Source organism: Salvelinus sp. IW2-2015, linkage group LG8 (assembly GCF_002910315.2).
Source record: "Salvelinus sp. IW2-2015 linkage group LG8, ASM291031v2, whole genome shotgun sequence".
Taxonomy (NCBI): domain Eukaryota; kingdom Metazoa; phylum Chordata; class Actinopteri; order Salmoniformes; family Salmonidae; genus Salvelinus; species Salvelinus sp. IW2-2015.
Window position 1 is genome coordinate 14919760 of NC_036848.1, and position 19088 is coordinate 14938847.

Consider the following 19088-nt stretch of genomic DNA (forward strand, 5'->3'; position numbering starts at 1 on the left):
GTTTGTAAGAGATACTAGCTTTCCTCTGTGTGTTTTTAGCACATGGCCCCTGCAATTCACAAAATCTGCCAGAGATCATCCTGGCATATCTGTACCGTTACACGTTGTCTGCAACGCCAGGATGGGAAATATTTGCCTTCTAGGAATCCATCAATGAGGACGGGTGTTTCAGGTGTCTTTTACTAGTCCAGTGTCATGTCGGAACACGGCCAGGAACAGCTTGTTGTTGTGCCAGACCTGACTCCTCTGACCTGACCCTAGGGAGACCTCTAGGCTCCAGCAACACACCAACCTAGTGACAAAAAGATCACAACTTCCCCTCGCTCACGCCGTCACGTTTCACTTTCAGTCGGCACGAGTACTACTGCTCTTGGGAAGAAAATATTGTGTAAAAATATTTCCCTAAACTCCCAGAGATTCAGTTATGCAAATAACTTCAATGGGCATCTTGACTTGTTGAAAGTAACGTTAAGTTTGTGCTGCAAGATGGCTCTGTAGTCATTATTACTTGTAAGAGCAGACTATCATAGTGATCAATTTGGGATGAGATCCTGAACATGAAGAAATTATCAAAACTTTTTTTAATCAAGGGACGTTGACACTGCATGTCAGAGTGTTGCTGTTATTCGTTTACGCATCGTTGATGTATGGTTGCTAATAGAGAAAGTCTGTGCTGAGAATGGCCTAGCTCATGAACAGTACTCTTATTGAATGTCATTGGGTCTAAAACAATTTTTAATTATGCTTCCATCCTTCTGCGTCTATGACATGTCTATTATTAACTTTATTAAATGATAGGAAGTTGTTTTAGTTGATACTTCCTCTGCCAAAGTGATACTGTATGCCTGTTTTACTCAATACCTTTGTGCCCTCTGCTGGTGAAATTGCATTACTGCACTCCTAAAACACGACTTTACTAGCACTGAGTGTCTGTGCTCTCACTGTATCAGTGTGTTGATTTTGGTCAAATTGTCAATGTTTGAGACTGTTCGTAAATATATATCTTTCTCCCTCCAGCTACCCAACATGTTTGGCAGTCTGAGCTCCACCATCATGTCTCTGATGATTGGCTCCTACGCCTCCTCCGCTGTCACCTTCCCTGGAGTCAAGGTAACCATGATAGATGCACATTTGCACGTTTGTCAGATATGAATGCATATTTGTTACCGTTGCCCCGTAACACTCATACATATAGAATGCACGTTCAATGACCTTTCCACCGTTAGCCTCAAATATTTGTACTATTCTATACAAATAACACCCCATTTTCCCTTTGTTCCTCTCTAAGCTGATCTATGATGCGGGTGTGTCGTTCCGGGTGATCATGTGGGTGTGGTCGGGTCTAGCAGGCTTAGTCTTCCTCAATTGTTTCCTCAACTGGCCAGTGGAGGCCTTCCCCACGCCCGACGAGGTCGACTACAGGTCAGTACAACAGTAAAACAACGTCAGATCACAAAAGAATGGCTATAACAATATTATCATAATACTTCTACAATGCTAGAACAAGACGGTAAACTTGATCAGGTTACTGTAGTAGTAAGAGTGACAGTTAAGTAGAAATACAACAGTTACCATACTGACATGCAACATAAGAGGTAATAAACAACTTTCTCCTTTGGTTTCTTTTCCTCTTTAACAGTAAGAAGTTAGCGCTGACTTATCTGTCTGGGGACCATAAGGGTGTGGGAGAGAGGTTGAGTCAGAAGAATGGAGGCCTGAACGACTCCACTGAGAAACTCCCAGCTGACACACAGAGTGAGTCCAGAACACACACCTGAAAACACAACAGCAGCYCTTGCTCACAAACACATCCCATAGACCCATATTAACTGTCTGCCTACTCTCTCTCTCTCAGATGCCATCCCATTCCGTAGGTCGGTGTTCTCGCCCATCTTCCTGTGGAGTCTGGTTACCATGGGGATGACCCAGCTCAGGATCATTTTCTTTATGGGCGCCATGAACAAGATGCTGGAGTTCCTCGTCACCCACGGCAACCCTCACGGTGAGTAACTGACAAACCAGACCAGCTGGCAGTCAACTGACAAACCAACACACTATCATGATTCCCTCCATGTAAATGTGTTCTAATCAAGTTGTCCTGTCCTTTCTTTCCTTAGCCTCTGTTTTGATCGTCGAGGCAGAGGAGAAAGGTGAGAAATGTCTCCTGGTGAAAGTGACATGTCCTTGTCATGTGTGTCTAAATGTGTGTTCTCTCCTCCAGTGAGTTTCTACTCGTCCATCTTTGGCACCCTGCAGCTGCTCTGCCTGGTCACCTGTCCTCTGATTGGCTACATCATGGACTGGAGGATGAAGGAGTGTGTGGCAGAGACAGAGAAGAGGTGTGTGAGAGCGAAAGCAAGAGAACAGCGTGAGAATGACACCATGACATTCCGGGGTGTGTCTCTATTGGGCATGTATACGTGAAGTTTTTATGGGCCTACTAGTAAAACGACACAAATTAATTACCTTTATGTGGCATGAACACAACCAGTCATCATGTTTTCATCTGATTGTCAAACAAATCACTTCAAAAAGTGAGCTACCTGTGCATGTTCGTCCACTTCAAAATAATTCCCGCATCCAAACAGTGCATGTGCACTAGGACCGTTTAATGAACTGAAATATACATCTGTTACAAAACACCCAAAAGTGTGCTTAATGACTAGGCCTACATTAATTGATGCATTTTGCTGCCAAATGTACCTTTTTTGTAGACTGAAAAGTTGGTACACCTGAAATGGGTCTGAAACGGGCCAATTTACTAGACTAGGCAACAATGTGTATGAACTTTAACACTCATGAACATATRCAGACTCCAGATACAGCTGCTTAAGATAAAACAGCTAACACAACCATTTAGAAACGGAGCCAATTAATTGATAAGGCCATTGTAAACAGTAACATATTGGAGATTTTTATTTTAGTGCTTGCTCCTGTCGTGTCTGGACTATCATTAAATGTGAAGACTTATTTTATCAAATCAATTCTCTAGGTTTAATTATTACATGATTAAACTAAACATGTAAACATTAACTAGGAAGTCAGGGCACCACAGAAAATGTTGAGATTTAGAGTTATAGTTTTCTGAATTAGTCTTCTATTAATGAAACCATGAGGAAATCTGTACGAACCCTAGCCTAAATTATAAATCAGCGATATACAAATTGGGTTATTTATTTACTAACTAAATAATCACACACAATTAAATAAAACAAACAAACAGTAGATATTTGGGTTACTACATGATACAAAGAAAAAGTCCCTAGCGGACGAAGCCAATATGACGGCTTGATAGACAAAGGAAAGGGGTGGGGACAGAGAGAGCGGGAAAGACTAAATGGATTCACTACACACAGTTGATAATTATATTCATTKAAATGCTAATCGAGAATAATTGCAATGTATATATTTACACCCGTATGTTGTTGTCTTCTCTGTTGGAATCGCTGGTCCGTCTGTTGGAGAGTCAGTTCATCAGGGTCTCTGGTTAACTTCCCCAGAAGTCACAATGTCCTTCGTGGTTGTAGTTTTCTCCGCGGCGCTGGATAGTTGCTGTTGTAATTAGAGGTCGGCCGATTAATTAGGGCCGATTTCAAGTTTTCATAACAATCGGAAATCGGTAATTTTGGATGMCGATTTTGACGATATATATATATWTTTTTTTACACCTTTATTTAACTAGGCAAATCAGTTAAGAACACATTCTTATTTTCCATGWTKGCMTAGGAACGGTTGGTTAACTGCCTTGTTCAGGGGCAGAATGACAGATTTTTACCTTGTCAGCTCAGGGATTCAATCTTGCAACCTTACGGTTAACTAGTCCAATGCGAATGCAGAAGCAAAGGTAAGTTGCTAGCTAGCATTAAACTTATCTTATAAAAAACAATCAATCAATCATAATCACTAGTTATAACTACACRTGGTTGATGATATTACTAGTTTATCTAGCGTGTCCTGCGTTGCATATAATCGATGCAGTGCGCATTCGCGAAAAAGGACTGTCGTTGCTCCGTGTACCTAACCATAAACATCAATGCCTTTCTTAAAATCAATACACAGAAGTATATATTTTTTAAACCTGCATATTTAGCTAAAAGAAATCCAGGTTAGCAGGCAATATTAACCAGGTGAAATTGTGTCACTTCTCTTGCATTCATTGCACGCAGAGTCAGGGTATATGCAACAGTTTGGGCCGCCTGGCTCATTGCGAACTAATTTGCCAGAATTTTACGTAATTATGACATAACATTGAAGGTTGTGCAATGTAACAGGAATATTTAGACTTATGGATGCCACCCGCTAGATAAATTTCACTGAAAGAATAAATGTTTTGTTTTCGAGATGATAGTTTCCGGATTCGACCATATTAATGAAGGCTCGTATTTCTGTGCGTTATAATTAAGTCTATGATTTGATAGAGCAGTCTGACTGAGTGATGGTGGGCACCAGCAGGCTCGTAAGTATTCATTCAAACAGCACTTTCGTGCGTTTTGCCAGCAGCTCTGCTGTTTATGAATTCAAGCCTATCAACTCCCGAGATTAGGCTGGTGTAACCGATGTGAAATGGCTAGCTAGTTAGCAGGGTGCGCGCTAATAGCGTTTCAAACGTCACCCGTTTTATACTCTGTGGAAAAAGGGGCAATTCCATGACGCTGATGTAATGTCTATGCTCACGTGGGCGTGACCACTGATTTGGTTAACTTTATATGAAAACCCATATTTTCTCATTTAGAAGGTTAACATCACATTACATCTTTTCACAAATAGTTTAATGTTTAATCACATACATTTCACAATATTTAGATGTTAACCTGACAGCTGGGAAATGTACACTTTAAGAGATACAGTTGTGTGCGTTTCCTGTCTTTCATGAGATCACCAAATGAAACACACTTGTCATGACTGTCCCTTAAGTGTCCACGGACCACTCCCACATTCTCAACAATAGAAATATTGTTCAATTATTCAAACTTTTGATGTCCAAGGGTGTCTCTGTGTTCTCACAGTTTACATTCCAACCTTGAACACTACAGAGCATTGGGGCAGCGTATTTGATTAGCGCCATAAAACAGCAGACTTCCCGCTCTCCCCCTCTACGAGAGAGAGAGAGCACGCTGTAGAGCGGACCCACTGTAAACTGATCCTTCAGATCGTCACAGGAGAGTCATGACACTCCTTTCAAAACACCGCACAAGAAAATAGTGATTCAGGATCACGGCTCGCTACCACAACTCAGCACAGAGAGCAGTGTGATGTTAAAATACAAAACGTACAAAGTAGTAACAACGACTTAATAGGGAGTTAGTGACACAACAATCAATGGCAATAGCATGAGAAATACACAAAATGATAAACATCAAGTGCATTCCTCTGAACAGATAGCCTACACATTCAATATAATACAAATATTGCTAGAAAATAATGAAGCTAATTAAAATGGTCTACCTCTTCTGGCCAGGGAGAACACCAGTACCCGCACGCACCTGAAAAACAAAGCAATGTGCGCTCTTAACAGCTGACTGACAAAAGAAAACAATGACAAATCAACAGATAAATCTAATGCATTGGAATGAAAATCTGTGCGTGAAGGAGCTCAGCTGAGGCCAAAATTCAGCACTACTGAGTGGACAGCGCTGCGGTCTAGCCAGCTATAGAATTGTACCATCCGAACAGCACTCCGCCTGGCCTGGATGACAAGTGCAGCCCTTTAGAAATAAATGGTTTCCACCATGACAGAGAGCGGGGGTGTTAGTTTCAATTGGAAGCTTTTATTTAAATATTTAAACACCTGTAAAACATATTTACCACAGCATTTTAAACGAATAGGAGACTGGTCAAATTATCATTATTTAGAGACACCCCCCCCAAGTTTGACCTTTTGTTGCGTTCAGGGGAGCTGAGCACCCCTGGATCCCCTGTAATTTGCCCCCTGAGGGGGGGGGGGGGGGGTGCATAATGGGCGCTCTGTGGAAAAATAGAATGAGGAAAGAGGCTAAATGTATATGAGGTGAGGTTGATGTCTTTTGTCCCTGTCCAATCTCACACAGACCAACAGACGGGCCGACGAGAGACAAAAAGATCCAGAAAATCACCAATGCCATGAGAGCCTTCATCTTTACCAATCTGCTACTGCTGGTGTTCGGAGTGTGTTGTCTGATAGACAACCTGCCCCTCCAGGTACACACACACTAATGATTGCTCGTTCATTCTGACATACTATATCAGACAAACGCACAGAAATACCCATATGTCAACATTCTCCTGTAGATCCTGACCTTCATCCTCCACACCATGGTCAGAGGGTTCATCCACTCTTGCTGTGGAGGCCTGTATGCTGCCGTGTAAGTTCTCATCTTCATCATGCAACTATGGTCACCAACATCTTTTAAATACAGAATTTGACTTGAGGAATAATTTCTCTCCCTCAGGTACCCCTCTAACCACTTTGGTACTCTGACTGGGCTGCAGTCGATGATCAGTGCTGTGGTGGCCCTGCTGCAGCAGCCCCTCTTCATCATCATGGTGGGATCCCTGCACGGAGACCCCTATTGGGTGAGTCAGTTATCCATACAAGGCTTTTTAACCCCTCACTGGTCGTCTAACTTCCCATATCCGTCACCCATCAGATCAACCTGGGCATGATCCTCTTCTCATTGGGTGGCTTCCTGTTGCCTGGATACCTATTCTACCATCGCAGACACCTGATCCAGGAGAAGGAGGCTCGAGAAAAGAATGGCATTGGCCAGGAGAGAGAGGGTCTCAACCACTCAGATCACAACGGCCTCAAACACCATAGCAACGGTCTAGCATAGGAAGTGGTTCCTGCGCAATGCTAAGGATTGTGGGAACTGTAGGATTTTTTTTGTCAGTGTCCATGGTTATCCACAAAATCAGCAACGTTTTCTTTTTCATTTAGGATTATTGCTGTTTTTGTTGACTAAACCATATTTTTTATCAATAATCCACACATTTGTCTCGATAAGGAGAAGTTGTGTCGTCAATATTTTATGCTGTTTAGTTTCTGGGTTCAGTTCAGAATATCCAAATGACTTGTTAAAAAGCCACAACACTTTTCACTGTTCACAAGCAGACACTCACACCTTCATATGTCCGTGTTGCTAGGCCAAAACTTTTAAGGTACTTGAAAGACCCTTCTGTGGCGTGTTAATCCTTTAGTATTACTCAATCCATGCAGACGAACACACACACAACACCAAAGAATGATATTCAGATATGAATTGTGCAACTTCTGCTGGGAAAAAAAGCCATTCATGATAGTGTCTGTTGTAAATCAAATACACTGGTTGTCATATACAAAAAAATTATCAAAATGTCATTAAGTATGAATTAACACAGTTAGGTAGTGATACGTTTTACTAGGAAGCTTGGGAAAACCAAAGCCATGCACACTTCACCCAGCCATGAGTAATGCTACAATTTGCTATACCAAATATGCCAATGCTTTTTCTATTGCAATATTTTTAATCACATTAACATGCATACAGACACACAGACTGACTGTAGAGACACTGACTACCTCTTCTATCCCCCAACTGTCTCTCTTCAATCAAGACCCGTCTGTGTGTGGTGTGTAGATTTGAAATGCGTAGATATTCTATGCGAAGATTCAAGAAGTGGAGTTAATCGGTCATTCTCCACTGAACATACAATTCCGATGTTTTTAAATAGGAAAACATGAACTTGTGACACTTGACCCCCAAAAGCATAGACTTTTTAAGGTTTTTAAAGTAGACACATAGAATGGTAGTGTCCACTCTTCCTTTCACAGCTTTGTGCACAAGAATGAACTTGTGTGTGTAAATAAATATGTATTCAAGTGTCTTTTTGTACCTTTTAGCTGCATATGTGTTAAAAAAGGGAAGTTGTGTGTTATAGTTAGCAGATGTATTCATTGTAGTGCCATGAATATAACTACATCTGATGAAGATTGTGTTTTTGGTGTGTACTCTACCCAGTTACAGAGCTCATGTATAGTGTAGGGCCAGGAATTTTTCCTATTCACATATCCTGACCAGGGAAAACTGTGCCCTACGTATACACAAAGCTCTGGCCTACAGAGACTGTTTTTGTAAATATACAACTTTTTTTATATCTCTTATGCAAATGCTTCTGGTGTAATGCTCCACTGTGCATATGTAACACAACACTATTGGCTGAGAAGACACCAATGTTCTCAATATAGTCTGATGCGTTTCTATTATACAACTGTTAATGTGAATCATTAGTTTATAGTGGGGAAGGGGGGATTGGAAGTGTTATTTTTGTATTAACTCAGTGCCTTGCCTGACCTCAGTGCATAGAATTGAATGTAAATCGACAGGAAATGACTACCAAACTTCACCTAGGAAACCAAATCCATGTTGGGAGCCGTTCTAGTCATATTTCTATGGGCTGCTAACAGCACCTTCAGGGGCATGTAGCTATGCCAAAATGATGAAATGTATTGTATCTAATCCCCTCCCCACCATGCTCCTGTTTATAGCTTGTGTGTCAGAAGTGATATGCATCATTTTTTTGTGCCATGTCTCATTTGGGGACTAAAACCAGCTTTAAGTCTAATTAAATAAACATATGTAAGAAACTGTCCTGTGACTGTTTTAATATCCCTGACAATCTTCCAAGTTAGTACTATATTCTTCATTCATTATATTCATATTAGAAATGAAAATGTTGAATGGATGTTTTCAGATTGTAAACACGCCGGTGCTAGTTCCCCTTTACCTGGAGAAGAGTCCTGTGCCCAAGACTGAAACAGCATATCACTAAAGGCAACCCTTGAGGTGTCAGGGAGAAAACCATGCCACAGACAAAGAGGATCAACGCAGCATGGACAAAAACAAAGTTTATTGGAATATAATGTGGTCAGAAAATATCACAACCAAATGAAAAAGGGGAACATAATATACACTCATTCAGAATATCAGTGGCCTTCTGTCTCTCATCCTCGAACAATATTACACTGCTGACATCCAATCTACCACTTACACACACACTTTGACGACACATACATAAGACTGTCTTTCCCCTCCCTATCACACAAGCATAATCTCTCGTTATCTAAATACATACTCTCCTAAACATTTCCTGATTCTTCTAAACACACTCGTACCACCTTCTCACACACACACTTGTTGTCTCTGTCTGGTCTATCGGAGGCTGTTGGGCTGAGAGCCAGCCAGGCCAGGGTGGTCCGGACTGTGGCGGTTCTGTAAGGACAGACAGAAACACTATAGAAAAAGTGCCGATCCATAACCATTGGCTTCATCTCCAATAACCTCCCTCTGAACTCGTATCCCCATTTATGTTCCCCCTGTATGCGCTCATTTGATGCAATATGGAGATTTCAGCCATTTTTCTGCAGATTTCAGTCCATTATGTTTTTGTTGGGACAGTAAGTGTTGACCACACAAATGTTGATGTATAGCCAGCAATATGTTAAGTTGGCTAACTCAAAAAGGTAGACAGCTAGCGTTTAGTCTCTCAAATTTGGGGAAATTAATTTGCTAGCACACCACATGTTTTCTGATTTAGAGCCACAGCTTGCAGTCATTGTGATTCGCTAAGATCAAATAATGATAAATATGCTATTATTTAGTTGAATGCTTGCGCGATAGGCTGTTGGTCGACCTAAATTTATTTAGTCGAGCAGTAGCAAAAATATATAATTAAAATACAAATCATGTACAAGACACCTGTCTGATTGGCTCCTGTCAGTGGACTAATCCATTGTGGAGGCCGTGGGGATGGCACAGTCAATCAGTCCAAGACGTGCTCCTGAAATTGTATATGGTTATATTAAGTAGCAACAATGGTGCAACACTAATAAAAATATTATAACAGATGTGCTTTCTCCCACGTTGGATAGCGGTTGCTGTCCGCGGTTCTGAAACATCATTGCGCTGTTTAATTGGTGCCTTTTCCTAGAACATGTTGCTACGTGTATAATAACAAAGTTAAATCAGCAAATTGGTGTTGAGAACAATGCGGCGGAGGCAATAATGGAATGAGGACACAAGAAAACAGCCCTTGCCTTACTGTCTTAGAAAAGTGAAGAGAGGAAACCAACTTAATTAGGTCTATAATCAATAGCCTAACTGTTAAATGTGCCCGCCTTTATAAATCATCCACATAGTGTCTGTTTTTAATCATTGCTATGCTGTAATAAGCTTTTTTTCGTTAGACCAGCATCTCTGGTATTAAATATAATGTATTTAGTGCTGCTTAAACTGTTCCAAATTGTAAATGTTTTAAATAATAATAATAACCACCCTCCTTTCTTGATCTCCTTATGTTATTACTATTATTATGATCATAATAATAAGTAATGTCATTATCATTAGTAGGCTTATTATAAACTGGGAGCCCTGAATGCTGATTGGCTGACAGCCGTGTTATATCATACTGTATACCACGGGTATGACAAAATATGTATTTTTACTGCTCTAATTACGTTGTTAACCAGTTCATAATAGCAATAAGGCACCTCGGGGGTTTGTGGTATATGGCCAATATACCACGGCTAAGGGTTGTATCCAGACACTCTGCTTTGTGCCTAAGAACAGCCCTTAGCCGTGGTATATTGGCCATATACCACACCTCCTCGTGCCTTATTGCTTAAGTATATCAGTCTTGTATAACCACCATCAAGCTGTAGGCCTAAGAGCGCATCCTGTTTAGTCTTAATACCGTAACTTACTTAGGCCTATATTTCAATACTTATACAGGCGACTGTCTCAATAATTTATTCATTCATGTCATCACACAGCATACGAGTCATTCATGATGTGAAATGCAATCAAGCATTTTTTTGTTTTTAAATAAAATAAAGCGACCATTGAATAATTAGTGTAAACAATAAATAGGCCTAAACCTTTCCGCTTTGGAAATTGCATTCACAAATGAATGCTACTGTTTTTAGTCTTTGCTGTAATAAAGGCTTTCCAATTTTTTAAATGTTATTAGTTACAGACTCTTTGGTACGCTTATACATGTATTTAGTGTTGTTTACATTGTTCTAAATGGTCAGAAAAATGATATTGTAAAATAACAGCACCTGTTTGGCCCACACAGGCCTAATATGCAAGCAGCGCTTGCGCCATAGCTTATTTTTCTTGATCTCCAGTATTTTCCACAACTAGTCACATTTATTCCACACGTCCGTCTTCCCCTTTACCTCCTGCACAAACAGTAAACATTCCCCCGTTTCGAGTTTGTCACGTCCTCTCCACCCATTTTGCTGTCACATGTGTTGCGGCRTTTAGAGTTTGTTATTACCAATTTATTGATGTGATTATGATGTGCAATAGGTCAGGACCTATTGGTCACGTGCATGCGAAGCATAGATATGCCATGTAAAGAGAGCAAGGGTTGAGAGAATGTTTATCCTAAACAACTGAGGGATTTCGAGGAACATAACTTTTCAGTCAGAAGTGGCAAATTATGTTGCAGCTTCAGCAACACAGACAGCGCTATACACACAGTTGATGTTCTGTGGTGGTCACTGCAGCAGGGAGACACACAATGGGTGCTAGTCACTCGCTGTCTCTAGTCATTTGTGTGTCTTAATTATTTCATCATACAGTTTGCTTAAAACATCAGACAAATTCAGTGCATATAGTTGATTTAATTAAAATACATAGGTTGTGTCAATATATGGAAAAATACATGTTTTAAAACCGGTCGAAAGAACAGACGACTCTTGGTCGACAAATGTTGTTTTTTGGGGGGGGAAAGCCCTAGTTCACTCCCACATTTGACTCGTTGTTGTTCCAGGCGTATATGAGCAATTAGCCCGGGGACAAGGTTGTAGGCTTATAGGCCTCCTATATACCAACTTCGGTGCAAGAGATGGAGAAAGGGTCAGGGCAGCAGTCTTACCTTCTTCTTTTTCTTGTCTTTCTTTTTCTTCTTGCGGTCAGGGTCGTCATCCCTTTTCTTCTTCTTCTTCTTGGGGTCAGAGTCTGAGGGCGTCTCTGTGAAGACAGAAGGGTTTTCAACAGCGCTGAAGGGCATGGTTTTGTGTGGTGTGTGTGTGTGTGTGTGTGTGTTGTGGGTGTGTGTGTGTGTGTGTGTGTGTGTGTGTGTGTGTGTGTGTGTTGTGTGGTGTGTGTGTGTGTGTGTGTGTGTGCATGCGTTACTTGCGGTATGGGATCCTGTGGTCGGTTGTGTTTGTGCTTATGCTTGCTCTTCTTCTTTGGAGGCTGGATGTGCATCAGTCGATACTGCTCCGGTAGCTGGAACACAAACACACAGAGTAGATAACGTCTTACATCGTCGTTAACAGTACAGAAATGATACGAGGCCTAGTGTTGGATGAATAAAGTACCCTAAAAATTTGAGTATTGTGGTCAAAGGAAGGTGTGTGTGTGTGGTGTGTGTGTGTGTGTGTGTGTGGTGTGTGTGTGTGTGTGTGTGTGTGTGTGTGTGTGTGTCTCTCTTCTCTCTAACCGGTCCCGGTGTGCAGTCTGAAGCCGGTGAGGCTGGCTCCGGTCAGAGGGCTGAAGGAGTTGCCACACACTGGAGGCTTCTCTATCAGAGAGCGCAACGAACTGCCATCCTGGGTACCAGGCCAGTCTATCATACCTACAGACACAGGAAAGAGGGAAAACAGACAATTTATTACTCAGAGAAAGGGGAGAGATGGGGGAAGAGGCGAGGTGAGATACTCAGCGGGATGGGTCCACAGAAATCACTTACAGACATAGTAAAGGTGATGAAAGGTAGTTCACCTGGTAACTCTGGCAGGAAGTTGCTGAGCTTCTCCTTGACTTTCTTGCCACAGAACTTGTTGTAAGCGTGTTCCAGGTTGTAATGGGTGATGAGGTTGGTATTGCCCGTAAGCTCATTGCCCACTGTGAGGCAACATTTTAAAATACACTGTCAATGCAGTAACAAGATCCAGAGTTTGTCCACACGGACGTCAATGTCCAATACTACTAGGGTCCAGACCCCAGAGGGAGTAACTTGTGATGGCTAATGTAGGAAGTGCACTTCGAAATTGATATAGCAATACAACACACACAAAACAGATTAACGTTCTACTAGTCGCTGGGCTCTTGGCCAATAACCAGCTAGCTCAGAAAGGCTAACGTTAGTTAATGTTATAATTAGAAAATAACCTAAGGGGCTAGCTAAAAATTACTTAAAATCCTCCACTCGGGTACGAATAAACATATTACGTAGTGCCCACACTGAATTGTTAACTGTACCTGGTAGTTCTCGCAGTAAATAAAAAGGTTCGTTCATGGCTCCCGGCTTCCGTAGAGCAGGCCCCTCATCCCCGAGCTGAGGTGGCATCTGGGCCGCCATCGGGACTTGGTTTGGCGGCAGAGGGGGTGGTGGATTTCCCGGTCCAAATCCCAGAGACGATGATCGGGCAGGACCCTGAGCATCATTTTGCCCATACAGAGTTGAAAACATTTCCGTCATATCTATTGCGAGTAATACATTTAAATAACTAATAAATCGATGTATTCCTAAAGCGTTACGGTTAGTTTTGTACACATGTGACTACAGACGATAATCTGACAACAACCGCTTAATTAGTCTCTACTCCTTTGTGGTATAGTTGCATACTGTCATTGCATATTTTCCATTGGAGAAATACCGTAATACCAGGAATATATTGGCCGACCAAATTTGTACTGACGATGGCCGAACTCCCCACTACAAAAGTGTGCGTTTCTAACGTTCATCAAGTACACTAGCTACTAAATGAAGGAAAATGTGTTTTTTAATTTTGGGGGGGGGGGTTATTTAATGACAAAAACAGAGCACATAATAAAACAGAACTGGTATACTAAGTACAAAAATGTAACATGTTAAGGTTCAAATTGTTCAAAGCCTAGTGGTTAGAGCGGAAGACACATTTCAGTTGAAGGCATTCAGTTGTACAACTAACTAGGTATCCCCCTTTCCAATCTGTTTTAGTACAGGGCTGTACTCAGGGTCATCAAAGGTCGCAGGTGGACAGAGGGAGAAAGAGAGCGTCTGGAACTCACTAACAGATGCAGGAATTGACAAAAACAAACAGTGAAACTACAGTAGGCCTAGGCTAGTCTCTATGGACGCAGACGAATGAAAATATTTGTGCTTTACAATCACCATTGTATAGCAGGGGCAGCCTAGACAGCCTAATCTTCATAACATCTGTTCTTTCTTGACAGCTAAACCAAAGCAAAAGCGTACACCAACTAATTTATTCCATTCACAACTCATTGGATCTGGGCGGCGCACAATTGGCCCAGCGTCGTCCGGGTTAGGCCGTCATTGTAAATGATTTGCCTAGTTAAATAAAGGTTAAACAAAGTGTGGGCTCCAATGCATCATGGTTCTCTCTCACTCGTGTAATGGAGTGAAATCATACTGGATAAACTCACCCCACAGCTTGAAATGACACCAATGAACTGGATCCTTTTCAGGGGCCCAACTGCTTTGCATGCTGTCAATCGTGCGGTCAAATGTGTTGGCGAGGCGTAGGACCCAGGTTCAAGCCCAGTCAGAGGCAAGTTGAGGGAGGAAGTGAAGCTGCCAAGCTAGCACAGTGACGCCGGTTACACTCACCTTCCACAGCTGTTGCAATGCGCTGTTCGGTCTGGGTGATTCCTTCCCTGCCCCCTCTGAGCCAGCACAGCGTTCTCCTGCTAAATCTTCTTCAGCTCCCTCCGCAGGTACGCCTCCTGCTTCCAGTGGTAAGGCATCACAAAACTACACAGGTCCTGCTCAGGCACTCCACTGGGAAGCCTGACGGGACACGAGGTGGAGTAGGTGCCCCTGGACACTAATCTAAGGTCCGACTTTTCAAGGTGAACACACATACAGGACGATCCAAGATGGAGGAAGACACTAGGTACGGCAGCATACAGACACAAACAAAGAGGCCAACGTCTTCTTTGGTGGCAGACAGTGACTAACCATGCTGTGTCTTGGCTGTTCTTAGCAGCTTCTTCTAGCTTGTTCAGCTGATCCAGTTTGCACTGTAGCTCCCCCTCATCGATCAGTTTGTTGATGTCATCCTGTATAGGTGCCACACACGCACGTGTCAAAAGTCTAACAAAAGCCTACTTAAGCCAAAGGGATGGTGCCCAACCTGTAAAGTCCTCTGTAAATATTTTCTTAACTGCTTATGGATGTTCTCTGTCACCTGCGGGTTCTTCTTATAGAACGGATTGAACGTGTGGCCAAATCTGTGAAAACTGACGACACATTCAGACAGATTTAACGTTAGCTAGTTTCCCAAGGATGCAACAAAAATTCAGCTCAACGTGATGTATGGCCAAATGTATTATTCATACAACATGTACCTGGCATCGGATATAAACTTCTCTAGGCTCTTCTCCGTGACTTTGCTGAACAACAGTTGCCTGTTCCTCTGGGGTTCGGGTCCGTCTGACAGGTGAGAATAATTTCCACGACTGAGACGAAACATCTCCTGTTGCATTACTAGACTGATCCTGTACGTTATCTCGTGTACTTTTAGCAACTGTGTGTGTTGTTTCACCAATTTCCTCGATTTTTTAAAACGTTGTTTGTGTTTTAGAGTACCCGCTAGAAACGACCGTCTACGGAACGACAACAGGTACAAAAAAAGTTTTTGCTTTTCTGTCAATGTCCGCATGCGCAGTCAAGTGTCATATGTCGCGCTCATTCACGTTGAGCAATCTTTGGTTGAACTCTTGCTGCTTCAGCTGTCACCACTGAGGTATATTAAGAACGGCTGTCACTGTGCTCAACCCCCTTTCTTTCTCTTCTCTTCTCTCGTGCTGAGGGAACATGGGGTTGATCACCGGAGTTATTGCTTTCTTTTACCACTTACCTCAAATATACAAATGGCTCTTCAAGCCTTATTACATCTTGTCTATATTGATGTCCTCCGCATTCCTCATACTTCGCAAGTGTCCGGGACTTTGCGAAAACCTCAACACAGAACGGGAGGACGGGAACCCATGCGACTTTGACTGGGTCAGTATCGGGGTAGAGTTGCTCTTGCGCTAAATCTTGTGGGGTTTATTGTTACCGTAAATGTTGCAATACTTGTATGTAATATTATGGGGCCTATGTCTTACAGAGAGAAGTGGAGATTCTAATGTTTCTCAGTGCGATTGTCATGATGAAGAACAGAAGAGCCAGTAGGTGCAGAATGAAACACAAATACACACACAGGTTTGGCCATGTAGCAGGGGTGAGCCCACTGTTGTCACTGAAAATCTCTCATAGGTTTACAGTATAAACAGTTAACATCAGAACAAACACATACACTGTTATTTCAAATTTCCCACATCTTGTAAACCATCTCCTGAGAATACAGAACTCCCAAGGTTCATCTGCTTGTTCATTGGCTCTTGACAATGTGTTTGCTTTGCAAACATGAGAATACAGTTGTGTGAGGGGGGGGGGCACTGTTTATTTTGTTAACTCCTCCTACCCCCCCCCTCTTTTCTATCCTTGAGTCTTATTATTGCTCTCTGTACTATCTCCCTCCCCCTGTCACTCTATTCATCCCCCCAGTCTCTCTTACCCCTCTCTTTCTCTACTCATTCCCCACAGTTTTTCGTACCCCCCTCTCTCTGTACTCCTTCCCCCAGTCCCTCCCCCCCTCTCTGTTTCTCTGTCATGAACCCTAACCTTTCCCCTGTTCTCCAGTCACATTAGAGCAGCATGCAGGGAACCTGTTTATGTTCAGTAAGGTGGCCAACGTCATCCTCTTCTTCAGGCTGGACATCAGACTGGGCATCTTCTACTTCTCTCTGTGTATTGGTGAGCTGCTTGTCATACTGCCCTTCATGTCACTGCTGTCAGTCAGTTAGTATGCATTATAACTAGTGACCAGAGGAAGTTGGTGTGCTCCTTGTTAAGACAAGACAGTGCTCGCTTCAGGGATTGATTTGCACTTTGACTTTACTGGTCGAAACCAACCAGTCTGTCTGTGCTCTGTGAGTGAATTTGACAGCATGGGTTAGGGTTAGTACCAAGTATACATTCTGCAATGTCAAGAATGATTCTGTTTCCTTTCCTGTCCAAGCATTTGTCATGACCTGCAAACCGCCACTCTACATGGGCCCAGAGTACATCAAGTACTTCAGTGAAAAGACCATAGACGTAAGTGGGTTGATCCAAGACTTGAGATGTGACATGACAGCCATGAGTGTGAAGACGAGACGCCATACTGTAGGCTGTTGAGTCTAGTTAACTGAGACTCTCATTACCATATTACTGACTTTAAGTGAGCATTAGATTTTGTTTATTTACAACAGGCTAAGTGTTTGCTTGCCAGCCTAGTGACAATACTATTAGTAGGGAGACACCTGGCTGGGAACCAGACTACTGATACAGTGATTGTGATCTACTTAGGTAATCTGATCTGGTCTAATCCCATTGGACAGGAGGAGCTGAATCATGATACTCGCGTGACGTGGATCGTTGAGTTCTATGCTAACTGGTCTCCCGAGTGCCAGTCCTTCGCCCCCGTCTTTGCCGACCTTTCCCTCAAGTTAGTATTCTTCCCGTTTCCTCTTTCGCTTCATCTCTCCTCTATCTGCGTGACTTCACCCCTCTACTCTTCCTCCAGTGAAACACATCTTTCTAATGTTGTTGTGTTAACTTAACATGGCTGTCTCTTGTTCTCTTCCTCTGTTATGCAGGTATAACTGTGCAGGACTGCGGTTTGGGAAGATAGACGCTGGCCGGTACGGAGAGGTGGCTCAGAGGTAAGACTTTCCCTCTGACGTTGGTAGTGTCTCTTACAAACTACATTTTCACCAGAATGCAATTTTTTAAAATTTACATTAACATGCAGTCTACGGTCTTAGTTTGTCTATAAGTCAGATGAGAAGGGACCACCTATTTCTATAGTCTGACACTTTTTCTGCCCTTCTCTGCAGGTACAAGGTTAGCACCTCCCCTCTGGCCAAGCAGCTCCCCTCATTGGTGCTTTTCCAGTCAGGGCGGGAGGTCATGAGACGTCCAATGGTGGACAATAAGTGTCGAGCAGTGTCCTGGACTTTCAGCGAGGTGTGTGTTGTGTGGGGATCACTAATCTGTGTGTGCGCCATACTTTTTGAAGTGTGTGAATGGCTTTGGGTCCCCACTCACACACCCGTTTGTCTCATTCTCTTCTAGGAGAACATCATCCGCGAGTTCAACCTGAACGAGCTCTTCGAGGCGTCAAAGAAGATAAAGAAGGGTCGTGGCGAGGACAACCCCTTACCACCAGAGGGCAGCGAAGAGCCTCAACCTGAACCCGACACCCCAGCAGAGAGCAAGAAAGACCAGTAGTGACAAAGGGAAACAGGGACTGGATTGCACTACCAGTCGTACACACAGTTCACTGCTAGTCATATAATCTGCCTGTGTCTGTTATATCGCTGTTGTATTATCAGACTACCAGTATTCAAATTAATTCAAGACTTGGGGCAGAATGAGMCATCTAAAACGGAAACATCTAACCGTCCTAATTATTGATGCCTTAAAAAGGTCCAATGCAGCAGTTCAATAGATTACGATTATTCTGCGCAACAATTAAGTACCTAAATTGTGATCAATTTAAAACAAAATGGTAAAAAATAAACAAATAGCAATTTCTCAAGCAAGAATTTTGCTAAGACTTTCTGGGAGTGGTTTGAGTGGGGAAGGGAAAACTAGTTATTTGTAGAGGTTTGGAACTAATTTACCACGATGTCACCATGGAAGGCCAGAACTCCCTCCCATCAAAACAGGCTGAAATTACAGGAATTCTTTTCAAACAGCTCCTACACTAAAAGGGCATTAACATTATTTTTCCAACCTCAGTGTGGAAAAATATATAAAACAGAAAAATCAAGTTTGATTGCACTGGGCTTTTAAATGATTTAAGTGAAAATGCCTTACACTACCATATCACTCATTCATCCATATTAGTTATTCAGTTCACCTGTTTTTTCATGTCCTGCTGCTTTTTGGGTCATATTTTTCAATACCAAAGAATGAATTCAAACGGACAGTTTGTAGGCTATAATCTGTTCTGCCAAAAGTTAAATAAAACTTTTCAATGTTCCGAGACCCCCATACGCTCTTGGCTGATCTTTGATTGA

The 19088-nt window shown here is 42.4% G+C and overlaps 3 protein-coding genes across 3 annotated transcripts in view; 2 read left to right on the forward strand and 1 right to left on the reverse strand.

The window, feature by feature from the left end:
* Positions 1-8605, forward strand: part of LOC111967504 (large neutral amino acids transporter small subunit 3-like) — a 33901-nt gene extending 25296 nt beyond the window's left edge. The window contains exons 6-15 of the mRNA XM_070444760.1: positions 1018-1110; positions 1289-1422; positions 1640-1755; positions 1856-2002; positions 2118-2150; positions 2222-2339; positions 6048-6177; positions 6268-6341; positions 6429-6552; positions 6627-8605. Coding sequence (XP_070300861.1) covers positions 1018-1110; positions 1289-1422; positions 1640-1755; positions 1856-2002; positions 2118-2150; positions 2222-2339; positions 6048-6177; positions 6268-6341; positions 6429-6552; positions 6627-6812 — 1155 coding nt within the window. The 3' untranslated portion in view covers positions 6813-8605. The remainder of the gene's footprint in view (positions 1-1017; positions 1111-1288; positions 1423-1639; positions 1756-1855; positions 2003-2117; positions 2151-2221; positions 2340-6047; positions 6178-6267; positions 6342-6428; positions 6553-6626) is intronic.
* Positions 8606-8850: 245 nt separating this feature from the next.
* Positions 8851-15218, reverse strand: LOC111967505 (mediator of RNA polymerase II transcription subunit 19-A). Its single transcript, XM_070444761.1, has 6 exons — positions 13230-15218; positions 12750-12872; positions 12474-12603; positions 12158-12258; positions 11899-11993; positions 8851-9227 (listed from the first exon to the last, which is right to left on the reverse strand). The coding sequence occupies exons 1-6, from the start codon at positions 13447-13449 to the stop codon at positions 9168-9170; spliced, it is 729 nt and encodes a 242-aa protein (XP_070300862.1). The 5' UTR covers positions 13450-15218; the 3' UTR covers positions 8851-9167.
* A 485-nt stretch (positions 15219-15703) lies between these two features.
* LOC111967503 (thioredoxin-related transmembrane protein 2-B) lies at positions 15704-19056 on the forward strand. The gene is made up of 8 exons (XM_023992565.2): positions 15704-15981; positions 16088-16148; positions 16663-16776; positions 17042-17118; positions 17403-17509; positions 17661-17726; positions 17901-18030; positions 18139-19056. The coding sequence occupies exons 1-8, from the start codon at positions 15793-15795 to the stop codon at positions 18292-18294; spliced, it is 900 nt and encodes a 299-aa protein (XP_023848333.1). The 5' UTR covers positions 15704-15792; the 3' UTR covers positions 18295-19056.
* Positions 19057-19088: the final 32 nt, after the last annotated feature.

Excerpts from the sequence above, each read along its gene's own strand:
- LOC111967503 (XM_023992565.2), top strand. The coding sequence starts at position 15,793 with ATGGGGTTGATCACCGGAGTTATTGCTTTCTTTTACCACTTACCTCAA. Across the intron at positions 16,777-17,041 it reads CTACTTCTCTCTGTGTATTG|CATTTGTCATGACCTGCAAA; the intron begins GTGAGCTGCTTG and ends TTCCTGTCCAAG. Across the intron at positions 18,031-18,138 it reads TGTCCTGGACTTTCAGCGAG|GAGAACATCATCCGCGAGTT; the intron begins GTGTGTGTTGTG and ends ATTCTCTTCTAG.
- LOC111967505 (XM_070444761.1), bottom strand. The coding sequence starts at position 13,449 with ATGACGGAAATGTTTTCAACTCTGTATGGGCAAAATGATGCTCAGGGT. Across the intron at positions 12,259-12,473 it reads GGCTTCAGACTGCACACCGG|CCAGCTACCGGAGCAGTATC; the intron begins GACCGGTTAGAG and ends TGTGTTTGTGTT. Across the intron at positions 11,994-12,157 it reads ACAGGATCCCATACCGCAAG|AGACGCCCTCAGACTCTGAC; the intron begins TAACGCATGCAC and ends CTGTCTTCACAG.